Source organism: Scyliorhinus canicula, chromosome 1, assembly GCF_902713615.1.
Source record: "Scyliorhinus canicula chromosome 1, sScyCan1.1, whole genome shotgun sequence".
NCBI classification, from domain to species: Eukaryota; Metazoa; Chordata; class Chondrichthyes; order Carcharhiniformes; family Scyliorhinidae; genus Scyliorhinus; species Scyliorhinus canicula.
In genome coordinates, this window is record NC_052146.1 from 20,525,992 (window position 1) to 20,540,773 (window position 14,782).

The window sequence follows — 14,782 nt, forward strand, 5'->3', positions numbered from 1 at the left end:
TAAAGAAGGTAGCTCACCACCACCTTCTTAAGGACAATAAGGGATGGGAAATAAATGCGACGCCCACATCCCATAAATTAATAATAAAAAAACACAAACCAGAAGCCCTCCAGACCAAGTCCAAATAACCAGTCTGTGTTTCTATTATTCAGCATTGAGACACATTACACAGCTAAGGCATATTACCAGCACGTGTCACTGGATGTTGTGATAGAAATCAGCAACGGGAACCCCAGCTTTTGCTCCTCCTTTCACTCATTGCTGCAAGAAATTGTACAACTTTGATAATTGAGATTCAGAACCTTAGCAAGGTTTGGTTTTCGTGTTACAAAGTGGCATCTTTACCAATTTGGCCTTTGGGAGAATTGACCCCTCCTGAACTCTAATATACTGCTGTCCCAGTGTGCTGCAATCTCAGCTTTCTGTTATTCTGTACTTAACAGAGTCCTAAGACTATTATCTGGAATATAACAGACTATCAGACAGCTCAGCAACAGGTTCCCAATGTCAATGTTAAAATAACAGCAATCAGAAAATCTAGGGTTCTAGAATAGACACTCCTGAATCTCTGTTACTCTGTACATTAAACATTCCTGGCTCTATTATCTTGCATTCAACACACTGCTGCTTCCTCTCCAATGTAGCAATGTAGTCAAAACATAGTCTGCAGGCCAAATTCAAACCTCGAGCTCCGATGAGGAGGAATTTCTTCTTTCAGAGTTAGTATTTGGAATTATTTTCTACAGATAGCAGTGGCGGTTGGGTCATATTCAAGTCGGAAGTGTACAGATTTTTGACTTGCAAGGTAGTCAAGGGTTATCGGTGTGGAGTTGATTGCTTTCCCCCCGTGCTCCTTCAGGCGTTTGAGCTCCCCCTCTGGGGGTGGGGTGGCTTGCCTGTAATTGTACAAACGGTCAGCCAACTGGAACCCACTGACAAGAGAGAGGTTCTACCAGAACTCATGTATATAATTGTTGTAAAATAAATGTTGTTTACTTTTCCTTACTTTCGATTCCCCGAGCCTTATTAAACTCAGGGTCAGGCAGGGAGGAGCGGTAAGGCCACAATCAGATCAGCCATGATCTTATTGAATGGCAGAGCAGGTTCAATGGGCTGAATGGCCTCCTGTCTCTAACTGGGATCATCTTATATTCTCATTCTGATCTCATTCAACCAGGTCTTGAAACACCTGGCACAATATCAGAACACATTTGTATTTGCATAGTGTTTTTCTTTTGCACAGGAAATCCTAAACCACTAAATCGCCAATGAAGTACATTTGAAATTGGTGACAGCAGCCAATGAAACAGGAAAGTAAGACACTGGAACACAAGAGTTAGCAGACCACTCTGCCATTTGAGCCTGCCCCACCATTTGATAAGATTGTGACTGATCTGATCATGGTCTGAACTCCACTTTCCTGTCGCCCTCCCCATAATTCTTTGCTCCCTTGTCAATCAAAAGTGTGTCTAATTCAATCTGGAATAAATTCCAATGATCCAGATTCCCGTGTCTCTGGGGAAGAGAATTCCATGGACTACCGACCCTCTGAGAGAGAAATATTCCCTTCGCCCGCGATTCAGCGGCCTCCTCGCTCCTGACTTGGTGTCGGGGTGAGACGTTGAATCTCGCTCCATGTGGCAATCTGGAACTCGCCCTCACTGGGCATGATACAGATCTGCATATTTAAATGAACCGCGTGGCTCAGTCAAGTATACGTTCACCACATTCGCTGGGACTCAATGGCCATGCCTGAGAGACCGCGCCATGGCACCGTTTAATATTGGTCTACTCAAATGTAGAAAAGGCATAATGGCACCTGGGGGGGGGGGGGGGTCTCTCAGACCATTGGAGTCCCTCAGGTGGTCAGGGTTAGGGCAGGGTGGCACCCTGCTTTCACTCTGGAACCTAGTCCCTTTAGCACTGCCAGCCTGGCAGTGCCAACCTGCTCACCCTGGATGTGCCACCTATTGCCAAGGTGCCTGGGTGGCACTGCCATGTTGGCAGAAGTACTGCCAAGGTTCCAGGCTGGCAGTGCCAGTGTGCCCAGGTTGGCAGTGCCAGGGACCGGGTCCGGGGGGGTGCTTAGCAGGTAGAGGAAGGGTACAGAGGGCCTTTCCAAGGTTTGGGAGGTGAGGAGGTGGGTGACGAAATGGGGGTAGGGAGCCTGAAAGGGGTGGTTGCTTGTAGTTGGGGGGAGGGGTGGGGAGATCGGGCAGCCTTCCAAAATGGCACCCGGACCTATGAGTGTTTCCTGCCGGCAAGCTTCAACACAGTGGCAAGGGCAGAGTGGTACTGAATATCAGTGCCGAGAAATATCCGGCTAAACCTGTCATTCAGTGGATTTTTAAAACAATTTCCAATTAAGGGGCAATTCAGCGTGACCAATCCTCCGACCCTGCGCATCTTTGGGTTCTGGGGGTGAAACCCACGCAGATACGGGGAGAATGTGCAAACTCCACACGGAAAGTGACCCAGAGCCGGGATTGAAGCCAGGTCCTCGGCACTGTGAGGCAGCAGTGCTAACCATTGCGTCACCGTTCCGCCCCCATTCAGTGCACTTTAACACAAGTCTGCTGAATTGTGCCCTCCATCGCTGCCTTAAAAGAGACTAGTCTCTCCCACAAGAGGAAACATCCTCCCAGTATCCACCCCATCAAGACCCCTCAGAATCTTCAATGTTTCATTACCTTGCATTCTTCCAAACTCCAATGGGTGGAGGTCCAACCTGTACAAGTGTTCATGGGGTAAGCCTTTCATCCCAGTGATGTGTCAAGTGAACCTTCTCTGAACTGCTTCCAATGCAATGATCCTTTTTCAAACAATACCTAAACTCTACACAATATTCCTGAGGTAGTCTCACCAAGGCCCTGTACAGCGACAATAAAACCTCTCTACTTTTATATTCCATGCACCTTGCAATAAATGCCAACATTTAATTTGCCTTCACTCTACTTGCTGTACCTGCATGCTGACTTTTTATGATTCGTGTACCAGGACACCCAGATCCCTCTGTACCTGTTCTGCAATCTCTCTCTATTTAAATAGTATACTGCTTTTAAATGTTTCCTCCCAAAGTTGACAACTTCAAATTTTCCCACATTAAACTCCATTTGCCAATTTACCCCTACTCCCTTAGCCCATCTATATCCCTTTGTAGATTCTTGACCTCCTCTTGACAAGTTGAAAAGTGAAAAATGAAATGAAATGAATGAATGAAAATCGCTTATTGTCACGAGTAGGCTTCAATGAAGTTACTGTGAAAAGCCCCTAGTCGCCACATTCCAGCGCCTGTCTGGGGAGGCTGGTACGGGAATCGAACCGTGCTGCTGGCCTGCTTTAAAAGCCAGCGATTTAGCCCAGTGAGCTAAACCAGCCCCTTCCTATCACCCAAGGCATTGATAATTTGTATAAAGTTGAGGCTCCAGCACTGATCCCTGTGGCACTCCTCTAGTTAAAGCTTGACAACCAGAAAAATGTGCCATTTATCCCTACTCTCTGCTTTCTGTTAGCTAAACATTCCTTTATCCGTGCTATTATGTTACTCCCTACACCATGGGCGGGATTCTCCTGCACCTGGCCAGATAGCCTGATACCGGCGCCAAGATCGGCGCAAACCACGTGAATCCTCCGCACATCTGGGGGCTAGGCCGGCGCTGAAGGGCCAACACGAGTTGGCGCATGCACAGAACCGCCGGCGTGTTCCTGCACATACACAGGGGGGTTCTTCTCCGTGCCGGCCATGGTGGAGCCCTACAGAGGCCAGCGCAGAAGGAGGCACAGGCCCACCCGCAGATCGATGGGCCCCGATCGCGGGCCAGGCCACCCAGGGTGTCTCACCCTGGGGCAGGATCGCCCCGCACCCCCCCGAGGACTCACCTAGCCGGCCTACAAGCCAGGTCCTGCCGTGATGGACCATGTCCATTTCACGCCGGCGGGACTGGCCAGGAAACGACGGCCGCTCACCCCTTTGGGGCCCAGAGAATTGACGGGAGGGATTGCTGCCAACGGCCCCCAACCGGCGCGGCGTAATCCCCGCCCCCGCCCGAAAGCCGCCGCCAGAGAATTCGGCAGCCGGCATCGGAGTAGCGGGGCAAGATTCACGCCGCCCCCCCCCCGGGGATTCTTCAACCCGGCGTGGATCAGAGAATCCCGCCCCATGAGTTCTTATTTTGTGCAGTAATCTTTCATGTGGAACCTTATCGAATGCCTTTTGCAAATCTAAGTACACCACATCTACATGTTCTTCTTTATTCACCCTATTTTTTACTTCCTCAAAGAACTCTAATTAATTAAGCAAAATTTCCTTTTCACACAACCATGTTGACTCTGCCTGATCCAATTATGATTTTCTGAATATCTTGCTATGATCTCCTTAATAACAGATTCCAGCAATTTCCCATGACAAATGTTAGCCTTACCTGTAGTTACCTGTTTTCTGTCTCGCTCCTTCCTTGAAAAAAGGTATTACATTAGCCATTTTACATTCTGCTGGGACCCTTCCAGAATGTAAGGAATTTTGTTAGATTAAAACATTTACTAGCTCTATAGCCACTTCCTATAAGACGCTAAGATACAGGCCATCAGATCCTAGGGACTTGTCAGCCGTGAGACTTAGTTTCCAGTTCCTTTTACCTGGTGATGATGATTGTTTAAGTTTCTCCTTCCATTTCACCTCTTAATTTTGAAGTATCTTTGGGAAGTTTCTTAAGTCTTCCACAGTGAAGACAGACACATAGTACTTAATTAACACTTCCGCCATTTCCTTGATTTCCAATATTAATTCCTCAGATTCAGTCTTGAGAGGACCAACACTCATTTCCTATTTAAGTACTTGTAGATACTCTCACTATCTGTTTTTATCTTTCTAGCTAGCTTTCTCTTATACTTTACTTTCTCCCTCTTTATTTTTTTGTCACTTTTTGGCTCTTAAAATGTGTCCAACCTTTTGACTTGCCACTAACCTTTACAGAATTGTGCAGTGCTTCTTTCAATTTGAAACTATCCTTACTTCCCTATTTAGCCACAGATGATGTGCCCTTCTCAAGGAGTCCTTCTTTATCACCGGGATAAATCTTTGGTCAGAGTTGTAAAATATCTCCTTAAAAGTCTGCATCTCTACTCTCTTATCTTTTAACCCAGTTTCCCAGTTCACTTTACCCGACTCTGCCTTTATACCCTTGATTGATTGATTGAGCAATTGATTGGTTTATTGTCACGTGTACCGAAGTACAGTGAAAAGTATTTTTCTGCGGCCAAGGGAACGTACACACTACGTACATAGTAGACAAAAAGAATAATCAAGAACGTACATTGATAAATAGTACATCAACAACGGTGATTGGTTACAGTGCAGAACAAGACCAAACAAAATAAATGCATGAGCAAAAGCAGCATAAGGCGTCATGAATAGTGTTCCTACAGGGAACAGATCAGTCCGAGGGAGAGTCGTTGAGGAGTCTAGTAGCTGTGGGGAAGAAACTGTTCCTATGTCTGGATGTGCGGGCCTTCAGACTTCTGCATCTTCTGCCTGATTGAAGGGTCTGGGAGAGGCCGAAGCCTGGGTGGGAGGGGTCTCTGATAATGCTGTCTGCCTTTCTGAGGCAGCGGGAGGTGTAGACAGATTGATTGATTTATTTAGGTTTAAAACATTTGTCCTAGCTCCACATCTCGCACCTTTAAACTGAATGTGAACTTCTAACATGTTATGATCGCTGTCACTTATTGGCTTCTTTGCTATGAGGGTATTGATTAAACCTGTCTCGTTACACATTACCAGGTCTAGCATAGCCTGCTGCCTGATTGGCGTTAGAACCTACAGCTTTAAGAATTTGTCTCAAATAAACTCTATGAACTCATTTTCCAAACTAGTTTGGCCAATCTGACTCTCCCAATCTACATGTAGATTACAGTTACCCATGATTACTGGGGGTAAATGACAAGATAATTTGTTACAATAATGTTGTTTGAGGGATACATATTGACCAGATTACTCTACTCCTCTTCTTCAATTGTGGGCACCTCTGACAGTGTAGCACTCCCTCAATCCTACACTGGAGTGTCATCCGAGAGTATGTGCTCAAATTTCCAGATTTAAACTTGAACGAACAACCTGTGAACTCATATTTAGATCCAGCATTGCTACCGAGCCACAGCTGACACTATTAACCTTTACCTGCTTGTAGGCAAAACCTGGTTTCATTTATTCTTAGACGCAACTCTGTGAATTCCTCAAGCCTTACGGACTGGATAGGGTGCTCCCTGATAGGTGGATTTAGATCAATCAGGAGTTGGCCTTTACCAGTGATCCAAGACCAGGGTGGTTACAAGGGCCGAGGCTGAAGGTCGCACATTTCCAAGTGACCAGAGAACAGAACATGAACCTTTTGTGTGAAGGAAGTCATGCAAAATTTTATATGAGGAACTCCAGATTATTTTTACAGTAAGGGACGTCAGACACACACAATGAGAGAGAAAGTAATAGAATGAGTTGATAGGATTGGAAGGAGAAGGATGGGAGGAGGCTTCTGTGCAGCATAAACGCTGGCATGAGCCATTGGTTTAAATGACCTATTTCTGTGCCGACTGCCGAACATCCTACATGACCGTGTAATTTTATGTCTGGGAGCCTGGATTATTTGTGAATTGAGCCTTGACAGTTTGTGCCTTACAGATTTGATTTTTGCACAGGAGGCTTGGATGACTTTATGAATCGAGGACTCACATTCTTATGTATGGGGGAGACTTGCATTTTTGTATTGCGGAAGCTCACATTTTAAAATAATCCAAATGTCCCACTCATTGGTTGTGACATGAACCTCTGATACCCAACTCCAAAAGACTGGACAATGGCTGTTTCACACAATACATTTCCAGTCGGGAATCCATGTAGGAGACCTGGTGGTGCCGTGGGAGCGTCCCTACCTGTCAGTCAGGAACGCTAGGCTCACGTCCCACTTTGGGACTTGATGGTCAACACAAGCTGCAATTGTAATGTGACCAAACCGGTATTGGCCTGCAAAATCCTTCCAGCACACCCCTGATTGAGAGTTTCCTGGTCAGTCATACTATAGCCAGGCAAAGGTAAACCACTACATTACTTTGGCCACCATAATCATGGATGATGTCCATAGTTGCCAGTGCCCTCTGAGGTCATGGCACCAGAAGGAAGACGTTAATCTGTAAATAGCTGCCCCTACCCTTGCTGGTTCAATGTGTAGCAGGGCTGCTTTCTCGTGTTCAAACTGTTCAGCAACGTTATATTTCGCGTGATTTCTGCCATACTCACTCTTTTGCCGGTTTCTTTTTTTTACGCTTGTCATCGCTACCGTGCCGATAGGACCCATAGTCAAAAAGCGAGTCCATGGGAGCCTTTTTAGGGGCAGGGGCCATACTGGGCATGGACGAGTCGTAGATGGAAGACTCCAACAGGTCTATCGGATTAGGCATTCGGTTCTTAAAAGCCCCTTGGAATTTTGACCTGAGGTTCTGTTTATTGCTGTCTCCATTTTCCCGGCCTGTCAACCGAGGCACTTCAGCAGTTCCACTGCTCTCATCGTTCTCAAATAGGTTGGCCAGTGAAGACAGAGGGAAGCCATCTTCAGTGAGGTTCTCCATGCTGCTGCAGCTCGGTTTCCCAGAATCCTTAGCTTCAGGCTCAGCCATTATTGCAAAGTAAACCTGAACGGTAAAACAAAACAAAAGAAAGACTTGCATTTATATAGCACCTTTTATGGTCACAAGACATCTCAATGTGTTTTACAGCCAATTAAGTACTTTGTTGTGGAGTGCGGTCAACGTACAAAGTGCTGTAGCCAATCTGCTCACAGCAAACTCCCACAAATAGAAATGTGATGATAACCAGTTAACCTGTTTTGTGATGTTGATTGAGGGATATCACCAGTGGTGATATCGCCCCTGCTCATCTTCAAAATAGCACCATGGGGCCTTTAACATTCCGAGCAGGCAAATAGGGCCTTGGTTCAACTTCTCATTCGGAAAATAATGGCACATCTAACAGTACAAACATCACTCAGTACTTTACTGGTGTTAGGGTGGGATTTTCCATCCATTCCCGCCAACGTGATCGCCCGATCTAACAAAATGCAACCACCCGTGCCACCCCCACACTTACCCCACCCCCACCCCCAATCGCACACCCAACCTCACAGGTAGACAGTCGGGATGTCAGGCGGGAACTCTTGTTATTGAAGAAAGCCCTAGAAAGTGGAGGCAATGTTGGGCCAGTGAAACGCCCTTTGGACCAATTAGCAACATTCGCCATCTAGATTCCCGCACACGAACTGGGCAAGGGGTTGGAGGTCTGGGGTGGACGATTATTGGCAATTTAGTTGAACTGAGAATTTTGGGAGACTTCCAATGGGAAAAAGAAGGCTTTTTGTATCGAACAAGGAAGGCTGCCTGTTCCTACTCTAATGAAAGTCTTGCATTTATGTATGGAGTACCTTTTGATGGCCTCACGATGCCCCAGAGAGTTTTGCTGCAATCGAAATACTGAAATAGTTCAGTAGTTATTCTGTCCATTCCCAGATCGGCTCCATCAGGTAGATCACCTACTTCCAACTCTGGAACATTCCCCCCCTCTGTCCCTATTTCAGTAGATCATATACCAAAATCTTCACTCATATCATGGACACCTCCAGATATTTCAACGTCCTGGTGACATATTAGCTCCTGCTCCGGAGACAGGCGTTGCCTGATGACAGGTGACAGGGTCACATTGCCATGCTGGTGATAGCATTGCTATTGCCATGGTGTGAGGGAACATTTCTTTTTACTATTGGCATCCCTGCAAGACAATTTTGTTCTGAGCCGGGCCACACGTAATATTTTTAGCACTTTTATGAAATCACGCTCAAACATAATAAGGCACTTAGAAGAATGCAACAATGCTCCCTTTTTTAAAGTGAACTCGTTCAAATGCAGCACAGAAGTGTTCTCCCATGAATTAACAGTTTTTAAATCTTAAATATAACAATTCACAGCTCCAGGGTCCCAGGTTCGATTCCGACTTGGGTCACTGTCTGTGCGGAGTCTGCACATTCTCCCCGTGTGTGCATGGGTTTCCTCCGGGTGCTCCGGTTTCCTCCCACAGTCCAAAGATGTGCAGATTAGGTGGATTGGCCATGATAAATTGCCCTTAGTGTCCCTCAGTGTTGGGTGGGGTTACTGGGTTATGGGGATAGGGTGGAGGTGTTAACCTTGGGTCAGAGACGGTGCAGACTTGATGGGCCGAATGGCCTCCTTCTGCACTGTAAATTCTAAAACAACCTGAAAAAAGGCACTGCGACACAAAAAAGCTCTCTTTTATTTAAAAAAAAAGTGTCACGGGAACACCAAGAGAATAATGTTTTATTCATGACCTTGAATCTATGTTGGAGGGATGCCAATACTGCTTTATATACATGTTTTCATGGTTCATGAGGGAATAGTTCCTGCAGTTATTTGGACCATCAGTTACGTTTTACATAAAGATGTGTTTGGTCATGTTAGTTTCTGCTTGAATGAAAGCAATCAATACTGTACAACAAGTGTTTATTTTCAAACAGACACCAATTTGGAGAAATGAAATATTGAATTGCCTTCTTGTACCCGTTGTCTCAGAGTTCCCCACTTGTCGAGATACTTTGGGAGGTTTTCCAAGTTAATGATCTCATACAGTGTAAGTTGGTGTAAAGCAACTTTAAAGGAATCTTCAACAGTTTCATAGCTTACACCCTGCAGACTCCTAGCCAACAACTCTAGTCCCTTTCTAGTGGTTCTGATTGATACATTATCAGATGCCGATCATTAAGAGATTTTCTACAAATTTTCTACAAACTGATGTTTGCACCAATAGATCTTATTAGGGTTTTGGGGAATGTGGCAAGGTGCAAGGAAGGTGCTCACAATGACAATGGACGTAACGAATTTCTGCAGTTACCGTACTCTGCAAACTGCCCACCTATCCATACCCCTTGTCCCCAATTTCATTCCCCTCCCAAACACCGCAGACTGAACCAGACTGTCCTCCACCTCCATGTCCTTCTCAACCTCAAGCCGAGATTCTATTCCCAGATCCGCTCCATCAGGTAGATCGCCTACTTCTCCCTCTGGAACATTCCCCACCTCTGTCCCTACTTCAGTAGATCATATACCAAAATCTTCACTCATATCATGGACACCTCCAGACTTTCCATTGCAATGTTCAGCTAACTGACTTCTAGCATTTCATAAACAATGCTGTGAAGCATTTTTGGAGTTTATTTTATATGCTATTAGTGCTGTATAAACGCACGTTTTGTTCGTGTTGTGCTGAAGAAATATCCTTAAATGTTCACAGGCCATCATAGCAATGTTATGATCCACTCAGGATTTGTTTATCCCTGGAACAAACATTAGCATGGTCGCTGGTATATTCTAGAAGGATTACTGAACCCTTCCCTTGCAGGAAGCCAAAAAGGAACAGCTTCACACTACAGGATAATTATAGAGTAGTGAAAAAGAATGCCTGCATTCCAACACAGTCTCTCAAAGCCATCAGGAAATCACAAGCGCCGACCCAACACAACCCTACAATCCCTTCCAGTGCAACATTTTCAAACTGGAGTCACTAAGAGGATTCATGAGGTTGTTTGGGGATGGATTCTCCAAAACCGGTCACCGGTAACAGAGTTCCTGATGCAGTGTAGAACCCAGCGTCGTCCAAAATGCAGGATCCCATTCCGATACTCGGGGCCCCTACTGGTGACGGTATCGAGGCCTGCGCCCCACGTCAGCGGGAGGATGCAAATAGGTCAAATTGGCCCATTGGCAGGGAATAGTAAATCACCTTTGAGCACATAATCCAGAATGATGCTGGTAGTACTGAGGGAGTGCTGCACTGTCGGTGATGCTGCCTTTTCAATGAGATGGTAAACCAAAGGCCTGTCTGCCCCTCTGATCCCACACCACTAATTGCAGAAACATACAGCAGGTCTCCTGTTCTCCAGACGAACATGTATCCCTCATGTTGCAGCTCTGCTGTTTTTGGCAGTGTGGTAGTCACCACTGTTGTATTGTGTGCACTGCATACGAGGGTATTACGGTAAGGCCCCTGTACTACAGGTACGGGGGTAGATCCCTGCCTACTGGCTCCGCCCAGTAGGTGGAGTATAAATGAGTGGGCTCTCCGAGCTGCAGCCGACGCCCTTCACTCCATTCGGTCGCTCCTGTGCACTGCGACTAACGAAACTCCCATGAACGTCTCTTTGCCTTCCCTAGGACATCCACCTCCAGGGTTTCGCTCCCAACATGGCTGGCAGCTCCAGGATCCATTCTCCTCTGCAAGCACGTGCGGCTCCACAAGGCAGACCCGTTGGTTGAGAGTGTACAGCTTCTCCACGTGAACCCGCAGTACGCCTACGTAGCGTACCCCGATGGCCGCCAAGACTCAGTGTTCCTCAGGGACCTGGCACCAGCTGGGTCCCCACAACCCCCCCCCCCCCCCCCCCCCCCACTGCCCCGGCGCCACCCTCCCTCCCCCCGGCACACTCCAACACAGCCCCCGCTCCAGGACGATCTGCCCTCCCCTTGGTCCCACCCGTGGATGAAGATGAGGCCGACACGCTCCCGGAGTCACCGACGACCGAACCGACGCCTGAATCACCACCGGGACTGCGGCGCACACAGCCCGACCATCTAAATTTGTAACCTCTTCCTTAAATTTTAATCAACCTGTATGTAAATAGTTTCCACCATCCCTGCTGGACTCTTTTTTAACAGGGGGTGAACAATGTGGTAGTCACCACTGTTTGTATTGTGTATACTGCATACGAGGGTATTACGGTAAGGCCCCTGTACTACAGGTACGGGGGTAGATCCCTGCCTGCTGGCTCCGCCCAGTAGGCGGAGTATAAATGTGTGGCCTCTCCGAGCTGCAGCCATTTCGGCAGCAGCTGCAGGAGGCTACACATCTCTGCTTAATAAAGCCTCGATTACTCTCTACTCTCGTCTCGTTGTAATTGATAGTGCATCAGGCAGCTTGCCTTAATTGCTGCAGTTCCCAACGTTTCAATAGTGAATACACTTCAAAAGTATTTCATTGGTTGTAATGTGCTTTGGAGGGTCCTAAGGTGGTCAAAGGTGTTGTATAAATGAAAGTTATTTCTTTATATTGTGGTGCGATTCAGCGGAACAAAGTTAAATTTCTTTTTCGAGTGCCTTTGGAGGGGAAAATAGCAACGGCCACGTTGACGAGATCATGGCCCGTATTCAATGGAACTTAGGGCCAAAAATGAGTCCCTACGGGATTCTTGACATTACTGGCTCCCTCGCCATCTGATTCCCCTGTCTCGCACCTCAGCTGCTCGTTGCTAATAAGGGGAAGCTGCTTTTAAACGCTCCCTCGTCACTCACTCCCAGTCAACACAGACCTGCTCCTCGCTTTGGTACTGCTGTCTTGGTCAGGTTTCTTGATGCTATGGATGAGAGGCGGGCCACCCTGTTCCCCCACTGGGGTTGGAGGACCAGCCGCAGGGTGAGCAATGCCACCTGGGAGTCAGTGACAGCAGCTGTCAGAGCAGGCAGCGTGACCAGGAGGGCCAGCCGCAGGGTGAGCAATGCCACCTGGGAGTCAGTGACAGCAGCTGTCAGAGCAGGCAGCGTGACCAGGAGGCCCAGCCGCAGGGTGAGCAATGCCACCTGGGAGTCAGTGACAGCAGCTGTCAGAGCAGGCAGCGTGACCAGGAGGCCCAGCCGCAGGGTGAGCAATGCTACCTGGGAGTCAGTGACAGCAGCTGTCAGAGCAGGCAGCGTGACCAGGAGGCCCAGCCGCAGGGTGAGCAATGCCACCTGGGAGTCAGTGACAGCAGCTGTCAGAGCAGGCAGCGTGACCAGGAGGCCCAGCCGCAGGGTGAGCAATGCCACCTGGGAGTCAGTGACAGCAGCTGTCAGAGAGGCAGCGTGACCAGGAGGCCCAGCCGCAGGGTGAGCAATGCTACCTGGGAGTCAGTGACAGCAGCTGTCAGAGCAGGCAGCGTGACCAGGAGGCCCAGCTGCAGGGTGAGCAATGCCACCTGGGAGTCAGTGACAGCAGCTGTCAGAGAGGCAGTGTGACCAGGAGGACCAGCCGCAGGGTGAGCAATGCCACCTGGGAGTCAGTGACAGCAGCTGTCAGAGCAGGCAGCGTGACCAGGAGGCCCAGCCGAAGGTGAGCAATGCCACCTGGGAGTCAGTGACAGCAGCTGTCAGTGAGGCAGCGTGACCAGGAGGCCCAGCCGCAGGGTGAGCAATGCCACCTGGGAGTCAGTGACAGCAGCTGTCAGAGCAGGCAGCGTGACCAGGAGGCCCAGCCGCAGGGTGAGCAATGCCACCTGGGAGTCAGTGACAGCAGCTGTCAGAGAGGCAGTGTGACCAGGAGGCCCAGCCGCAGGGTGAGCAATGCCACCTGGGAGTCAGTGACAGCAGCTGTCAGTGAGGCAGCGTGACCAGGAGGGCCAGCCGAAGGTGAGCAATGCCACCTGGGAGTCAGTGACAGCAGCTGTCAGTGAGGCAGCGTGACCAGGAGGCCCAGCCGCAGGGTGAGCAATGCCACCTGGGAGTCAGTGACAGCAGCTGTCAGTGAGGAGCGTGACCAGGAGGGCCAGCCGCAGGGTGAGCAATGCCACCTGGGAGTCAGTGACAGCAGCTGTCAGAGCAGGCAGCGTGACCAGGAGGCCCAGCCGCAGGGTGAGCAATGCCACCTGGGAGTCAGTGACAGCAGCTGTCAGAGAGGCAGCGTGACCAGGAGGACCGCCGCAGGGTGAGCAATGCCACCTGGGAGTCAGTGACAGCAGCTGTCAGAGAGGCAGCGTGACCAGGAGGACCGCCGTCCAAAGTCGGAAGAAGACCAACGACCTGCGTAGAGCTGCAAGGATGAATTACCACAGGCGGAATTCTCCGGCCCCCCGCTGGGTTGGAGAATCGGCACGGCGCTGCACGAATCGTGCCACACCGCCCCGACCCCGGGACGCAATTCCCCACAGTGCGGAGAATCGGTGCCATCGGCGCCGGCGTGGTCAGCACGGCGCCAGTCGGGATATGCGCCGGCTCTCTGGCCCCGGGTCGGCACGAGTCCCGACCCAAAACGCTGAGTCCCGCCTGCGCCGTTCGAACATCCTCTGAGCCGGTGGGACCTCCGACCTTGAAGAGTCTAGGGGCGGCCTCTGTGCCCCCCCCCCCCCCCCACCCCCGGCTCCTTTCCTCCACGCCGGCTCCTGTAGTCCTGCGCCATTTGACGTCGGAGCCACCGCGGGGAAGAAGGCCACTGCGCATGCGCTAGTTGCCGCTGTCCCAACTGCGCATGTGCGGACCCCCCGGCGCCAACTTCAGGCCGGGATCGGCAACTGAGGCGGCAGAGGCCGCTCCAGCACCATCCTAGCCCCCTGTGGGCTGCAGAATGGGGTCCCAGAACGGGCGCTGACGCCGGAGTAAAACACTCCCGTTTTTACTCCGGCGTCGGGACTTAGCCGCCCGTTGGGAGAATCCCGCCCCACATCTCTCCTGGCGTGAATTCCGCCTGCCACCCCTCACATACCCAGACACCACTTTCCAATCCACTGGCTGATTTTTCACACCCTGCCCACATCAGATGTTCGTGCTTGTTCCTCAGAACCCCCGGCACCCACCAGCACAACCTTTTCATAGTTGGCTAAACAGCTGGCTTGTAATGCCGAACAAGACCAGCAGCGCGGGTTCAATTCCCGTACCAGCCTCCCCAAACAGACGCCAGAATGTGGCGACTAGGGGCTTTTCACAGTAACTT

General features: G+C 49.5%; 1 protein-coding gene across 1 annotated transcript in view; it reads right to left on the reverse strand.

Annotated features, from left to right (window-relative positions):
• trpv4 (transient receptor potential cation channel, subfamily V, member 4) overlaps positions 1–14,782 on the reverse strand; it is a 137,952-nt gene that overhangs the window by 89,175 nt on the left and 33,995 nt on the right. Inside the window, exon 2 of the mRNA XM_038816919.1 lies at positions 7,289–7,680. Within this exon, the coding sequence (XP_038672847.1) occupies positions 7,289–7,665 (377 nt within the window). The 5' untranslated portion in view covers positions 7,666–7,680. The remainder of the gene's footprint in view (positions 1–7,288; positions 7,681–14,782) is intronic.